Here is a 7491-nt window from a genome sequence, read left to right as displayed (position 1 = left end):
TAATTATTTAATGACACATTCGTATGTTAATTGAGATATATTCGATTATTTAAAAAAAACAAACTATTTGAGTTTTGTTTGATTTTTTTCTGTCTACTATATTTATAGTTGATTTTTCTAAAAGATGGAGTGTCTATTCCTGTTTTTTTTAAAAAAAAAAAAAAAAAATTATTAGTGTTCTCTTTTATAAATAGTAAAAATAATAGAAAAGAAATAGTTAATTTTTTTTATTCTAAAAAGAAAAAGTAGTAAATTGAAAAATCTTAGAAAAGCCCAAATTTGTGTATAAGTTTCATAGCGCTTTCCATTCCCAAATTGCCAGTTCAATTTGTTCCCATCCCTTCTCATCTTCTTCTTCCCTTTCCCTATCATTTTTCAATTTTCATCGCATTGTAGAAGATTCAGAGCAGAAATCCCTCTTCCTCTTTCAACCTATCATCCTCGACGGCCTTCTAAATGGGGTTCGATCGAGAAGCCAGTTCTTCATCCAATCGCCTCCGATCTCCGGTCGCCAGAGAAGATACGCCCCTTCTCGGCAGTGCCACCCCTCTGTCCTCACAACCCAAAACCTTTGCCAATGTTTTCATTGCCATTGTTGGGGCTGGCGTTCTAGGCCTTCCTTACGCCTTCAAGCGCACTGGTTGGATTATGAGCCTTCTCATGCTCTTCTCCGTTGCTTTCTTGACCTATTACTGTATGATGCTCCTGTATGATGCTCCTTGTATACACTCGTCGGAAGATCGAATCGGTAATCGGATTCTCCAAGATCAATTCATTTGGGGATTTGGGTTATACCATTTGCGGTTCCCCTGGGAGGCTTATTGTTGATTTTCTTATTATCTTGTCTCAAACTGGGTTTTGTGTTGGCTATTTGATTTTCATTGGTAATACCATGGCTGATGTTTTTAATTCTCCCACTGCTATGGATTTGAGTCCTAAGATTTTGGGTTTGGCTCCTAAGGTTGCATATGTTTGGGGGTGTTTCCCTTTTCAATTGGGTTTGAACTCCATTCAGACTCTGACTCATTTAGCTCCTTTGAGTATTTTTGCTGATATTGTTGACCTTGGAGCTATGGTGGTGGTGATGGTAAAAGATGTTTTGATTATCTTCCAGCAGAGCCCATCTGTGGAGGCTTTTGGGGGCTTTTCTGTGTTCTTTTATGGAATGGGTGTGGCTGTCTATGCCTTTGAAGGGATTGGGATGGTGTTGCCTTTAGAATCTGAGACAAAGGACAAAGAGAAATTTGGGAGGGTTTTGGGTTTGTCCATGGCTTTCATTACTGTCTTATATGGAGCATTTGGAACTCTTGGCTATTTTGCTTTTGGCAAAGATACTAAAGACATGATCACGGGTAACTTGGGCCCTGGATTGATTAGCACCGTTGTTAAACTGGGTCTCTGTATAAACTTGTTCTTCACCCTGCCATTGATGATGAATCCAGTTTATGAGATTGTTGAGAGGCGGTTCTGGGGAGGAAGATACTGCCTCTGGTTGAGATGGCTGCTGGTTTTCTTGGTCAGTTTGGTGGCACTTTTGGTCCCAAATTTTGCTGATTTCTTGTCTTTGGTTGGAAGTGCTGTGTGTTGTGCATTGGCATTTGTGTTGCCTGCTCTCTTCCATTTCCTGATTTTCAAGCAGGAATTGGATCTCAAAGGATGGTGTTTGGACATTGGCATTCTGGTATTAGGGATTGTTCTTGGAGTTTCTGGGACCTGGTCTGCTCTGGTGGAGATTTTCTCTGTTAAGGTATGAATCTTCAAAATTATTAACTTGAGGTTTCTTTGTGAAAATGTGAATATCCAATGTGCATATTTTCTCAATTGTTAAGAAAATTAGAAGGGTATTCTCCTGATGGGTGTCATTGAATAGAATTGTAGCTAGAGGGTAATAAAGTGTTGAGCAGTGTACTGTCTTTTGTCTGGAATTCAAAAGATCATTGAATCTTTGAAGGATATTCATATATTCCATAATTCATATTCCATATTCCATATTCCATATATTCAATTCTTGCTTTTGGAGAATACTTACATGTCTTTTGAAGTTGATAATGATCAATAAATGCTGAATTTGAAATGGTTTGAAATTCTGTATTCTTCTGGAAAGTTTCATTGTTTTCCTTCTATAATTTGAGCTGTTAAACCCAAGTTTGGAAGCTCTTGTAAAATATAAAGCAAACATAATGGGTGTTGTCCTTAGCTCTTTTTGTCATGTATTTGAGTAGTTTATTAAAATAGAGTATGAAAATGTGACAAGGATCAAACCAAGTTAAGTGTTAAGAAAGATTCTGAGACCAAAACAAAGCATCAACTGAAAAGGAAAAATGTTCTTTTGATTTGGTCCTTGAATCAAAGCTGAAAAGGGGAAACAAAGGGCTATTTACTACTTGAGGAACACCCTGCCTCATTGGTTGAGATTGGGAAGCTTAATTTCAAATAAGATTTTAAAAATAAGTTTCATTTTACAAGGAAAACTATTGAGTAATTAAAAAGGAAGGTTTTAGCTATTGTACTTTAAATTAAAGTATTTTAGTGAAAACTAAGGTTCTTTCTTAGTAAATCATTCTGGGATTTAGTTTTATATGCTAAAAAATGCTTTTAAGTTCTTTTCTGTCCAGCATTGTACCAAAAGTATTTCCATGATGTTTATCTTTATCCACAACAAGCCAAAATCACTTTTATCTTGTCATTCTCAAACATTTTATTAATATTTTTTTCCCCACAATACAACTTAATCTGGAGATGCATTTCAGAAATTTCTAGATCTTAATGTTTGGACATTGAAACTCGAGTTTTACTATCACTTTTGAAAAACTCTTTGCTATAGAGTGAAAATATTTTAAATTATTTTTTTATATTTAAAAAGGCCCCCTTACAAAAAAGTGTTTTAAATATTTTTTTTTTTTTTTTTTTTTTTTTTTTTGCTTTATTAAGGAGTGAGTATATTAAATCTAATTTTTCCCAACTACCTATATTTTAGAGATTTTCGCTTAACTAAAGTCTTTTTATAGAGCTAGAAATTTTATATAGGATATTATGCATAAGTCTAACAAAAAAAAATCTATAAGTGAATGTAAATATTCATATCTTTTCATATATTAACTGATTATTATATTACAATTGCCCTTTACAAATTTTCATGTTTTGAACAAGTTTTCATTACAATTGCCCTTTACAAATTTTCATGTTTTGAAATTGATTCTAACTTTTAACGTACTTTTGGTTTGAATAGGCAACAACATAAAAAAAAAATACATCATCCTTTAAAATGCTATATTCTAATTAATTAAAATATTCACATAACCAAGTTGTATTAAATGGTCATGACCTTATACCAAAATTCTTAAGTGGCAAAATATGATTTTGAGGTTGACCAGGATCTTTTAGTAAATGTGCTATATGAACTTGATCTTGGATATTATAATTATAATCCTAAATTTTGGTTTTTAGATTAGGATGTGTAGGTAGTTTTTCTAGATTGATTTCTATATGAGATCGATGAGAATCCAAGACATTTTTCTTTTTTGAAGATGATACTTTTACCGTTTCTATTGTTGTTTTCTTTTATAATATCTTTCCATATTTATTTTGAATTAACTTTACAAAAATATTAATAATAAGAATATTACATTCTATCATACAGATTTAAAAGCATAAAAACTTAAAGTCTAAGAAGATTTTAAAACATACTTGTCAAGTTTGCCTATCTAAACGATTGACAACAAGTACTCTAAAACCTATAAGAGTAAATGTTAATGTAAAAATAACATAGAAGCAAACAAAAATAGTGTGATGTGAATATAAAAATTATGTGCAAAAAATGAACGATATTTTTTTAATCGAATGTTCTTGAGATTGAAAAATGAATTTCTGAGAAGAAGGAAAAAAGTCTATATCTCCAGTTTCGTTGCTGATAAAAAAAATATTGTTTGATTATTTATTACAAACGACATATTATAATATTCTAAATGTCATATTGTTTATTAAAAAATGACATGTTATTATATTCTAAATGTCACTTTGTTTGACCTACTTTTCTTTATTATTCTTTACATGATTTGGCCTTTAAAAGTCGAAATTACTCCGCTGCCATACAAACAACACTTCATGGCAACAAGTCAACACTATTTTTGTTACTCAACTTGTACTGTTTTACATATTTTAATTAATATATTACTTTATAATTTATATTATAAATACAAAAGATGGATAAATTGAGGAGGGGCACGTGTCCTTCCTGGCCTTTATGTGGCTCCATCCATGTATATACATATCAAAGTGTTTCTTGAATGATCGTTTTTAAAATAATCCAATGTTTCAAATTGTGTTTTACTTGTTAATATTAAAAAGAGAATCATTTGGAAATGTTGATTTTGATTTTCATATTTTCAAATTTCGTTCATCTAGTTGATTGCATTTTTTCAAAATAACCATTTTGATCTCTATTTGTAAACTTTAATTATCAATATAACACAGGAAAAATATTTTAATACAAGTTTGCTGTTTTAAGAAATTTAGTGAGTAAAGTTACATGTTAAAATCTTCATCTTTTTAAAATGAAAATTAAGTGATTAAAATAGTCATATTTTTTTAGTACAGACCAAAATAGATATTTTCAAAGATTGACTTAAAGAGAACAATTTACTAACTTCTTTAAGAAACAAAGTTCATTCAATCTATAATTGTTCGAGACATTTTCATAATTGTGAGGCTTTGATTTGTTGTTGTTGTCATCGATAATCATTGCTTACGAAGTATAAAACGTTTTAGTGAAAAGAAATAGTTGACTCTATTTTCTTTAATTTGTTGGTAAAGTTTGTTATTCATATTCAAACTCAAACTATAGATTATGTTTTTTATATGACTTTATAAGCATTAACTTCTTGTTTGGTTTCATTATTTCTCATCTAAAACAATTTATTATACTTAAAATGGATTTTGTAGGAGTCAATGTCACACGACTATAATTTAGATTGAATGGTATCAATGTCCTCGAAAGTGAGAAAAGGAAAATGGTTGTGGATAGAGGTTTTTATTTTTACTTTTTTTTTTTCTATTTATTACTTTCTACACAATAAGTCTTAATAAGGGAACTATATTTTATTGATGTCCAAATTTTTCCTTATTTACAAAAATGCCTAATGTTCTTTAAAAATTACAATAAAATTAAGGTCGAATTATCATTTAGTTCCAATAATAAATTAAGTAAACGTTTTTTTTAAATAGTAAAGATAAAAGAGTTTTAAATGAGACGAGCTTTTTCAGGAAAAATATATTAAATCATTATATTTTTCAAATACCCACAACTTTCTATATTCTTTAATTTTCTTTCAAAACCCTCATATATAGGGATATATATATATATATATATACACTATGAGATACAAAAGAAGTCCTAATAAGGGACCTATATTTTGTGAAATATGTATTCGTTTATGTGATATAAATGAGTTTTTTTTTTTAATAGATTTTATGTATTATGATATATACAAATTTTGATTTGTTGAGATTTTTTACTACAATCTACCTAAATGGTATATATGATATATATTGTGATGTAAATGAAATTTATGATATATACTATGATTTATGTCAAACATTATACCAACATGTGATTTATATATCGTCATATATTGGTAATTGTGATTTATGTCAATCATTTAGTCAAATTCTAATTTATATATGGTTATATATTTCATATATTGGTTAGGATATTTTCAAATACCTAACAAAATATTCTAAGGTATAATTAAAATAATCATGAATCTGCTACATAAACCAATAAGTTGAGAGCGTAAATAGAAAATATCCAATAAAATAAGAATAATAAAATCTCAACAGATAAATGCATTTTCTCTCATTAAACAAAAGAAATAAATCTCAACAAATAAATACATCCTCTCTCCTATATTAAAGGTGTTTCATAAATATGGAATTTTTATTTACAATGTTACATTCTCTCTCCAGCCGTCCATTTTAGTTTGAAAAATCTATTAAATCTTATATACGAAAATATTTAAAAAAAAATTGGATATTTATAAAAATAAGTTCAGAAAACTTTGAATCTATAATAATCTCTTTTCTTTCCTTCAAATTACGGGTCAAATGGAGCCACAGGAGAGAGAAAGAGGGAAGAGAGAAGAGAGAGGAAACTATTAAAAATATATTTTCTTTTTTCAAGTCATCTTGTCACATAAATTATCTATTAAATCTCAATTTAAATTTAATTAATCTTTTTTTAGAGAGACCTTTTAAATTCATTCTTAAAAACTTAAGATCAAAATGACTAATTTAGAGTATGAAGAATCAATTGCACTTATTCGTCCAAACTGAAGAACCAGAGAGATTTTTTCTTCAAATAGATCTATCTCATGAGCCACGAGAACATTGATTTGGAGGAAGAAAAAAACAAAAACAAAAAGTTGAAGGGGGTGAATAAAAGATAATTTTGATTATGATTGAATTTTTAATTTAGTAATTATTTTAAATGATAAAATTATCAAAAATATTTTCAAGTATAACGACTATTACTATCTATTAGTGATGGATCACGATAGATCGTAATAAACATTTATCAGTGGACAATCTACCACTAATAGAGAGTGATATTTTACTATATTAATAAATAAGTTGATTTATTTTTTTTAATTTAAAAATCGTCTTTTTTAAAATTTAAAAAAAAAAAAAAAAAAAATTGTTCCGGTTTGTAATTAAGGCCCCTCTGCTGTCATCCATGAATATGTTAACTTTTTATTTTTGTGGAGATAATTTGATAATAGGGGAATTGAACCATATTTTAACCTTTTTTATTTTCTGAAAAATGGGAATTCCCAAATGGAGATTAAATGGGAGTGGACTTTCCATTTTCTTTCCTCCGTAATAGAATAATAAAATAAAGCATGATTTGGAAAACAGAAATTGTATCGAGTCTTTCATTGTGGACCACATATTTCACAAAATCAAAAGCATGTATATCAAAAATTCTCAGATCTAACTATCCAGATTTTATTGGGAAAAACTCATTCAAAATTTTGGGCTGACGCAGAAAATAGTTGCCCATCATACAGTCCACCGATTTCACTTCTCTCTGTGGATGATATCTGACACTTTTTTAATTTAAAGATATTTATCATTTTGCTTACTCATATTCAAGTAAAATTATTAAAATAGAATATCGTGCATGTATATTAGGTCTCTCACTCCTCTCTCTCTCGTGTTTTCACGCTTACGTCATACTCGAGTGAAATTATCAAATAGAACTACATACATATTAGGCTTCTCACTTCTCTCTTGTTCAGTCACTCTCAAGCTCCTCTCTCTCCTATTCTCATGCTCTCACTCTTGCTCTTTGCTATTGCTCTTTGCTCTTGCTGTCATTGGAAATCGACTGACTCACTGACACTCACTTGAGAGAGAGAGGTCGTTGAGAGATCAATGAACTCGGCTAGAGGTTGAGAGATTGGCAGATGATGAACAAAGTTGCAAATGGGAGAG

The 7491-nt window shown here is 29.6% G+C and overlaps 1 protein-coding gene across 1 annotated transcript; it reads left to right on the top strand.

Moving 5' to 3' along the window:
• The first annotated feature begins 270 nt into the window (after nt 1-270).
• Nucleotides 271-1998, top strand: LOC120069055 (amino acid transporter AVT3B-like). Its single transcript, XM_039020736.2, has one exon. The coding sequence runs from the start codon at nt 710-712 to the stop codon at nt 1751-1753; it is 1044 nt and encodes a 347-aa protein (XP_038876664.2). The 5' UTR covers nt 271-709; the 3' UTR covers nt 1754-1998.
• The last annotated feature ends 5493 nt before the right edge of the window (nt 1999-7491 follow it).

Source organism: Benincasa hispida, chromosome 10 (genome assembly GCF_027475165.1).
Source record: "Benincasa hispida cultivar pf3 chromosome 10, pf3_genome.v1.1, whole genome shotgun sequence".
Classification (NCBI taxonomy): domain Eukaryota; kingdom Viridiplantae; phylum Streptophyta; class Magnoliopsida; order Cucurbitales; family Cucurbitaceae; genus Benincasa; species Benincasa hispida.
The sequence above is the reverse complement of the archived record's forward strand: the minus strand, read 5'-3'. Positions and strand labels throughout refer to the sequence as shown.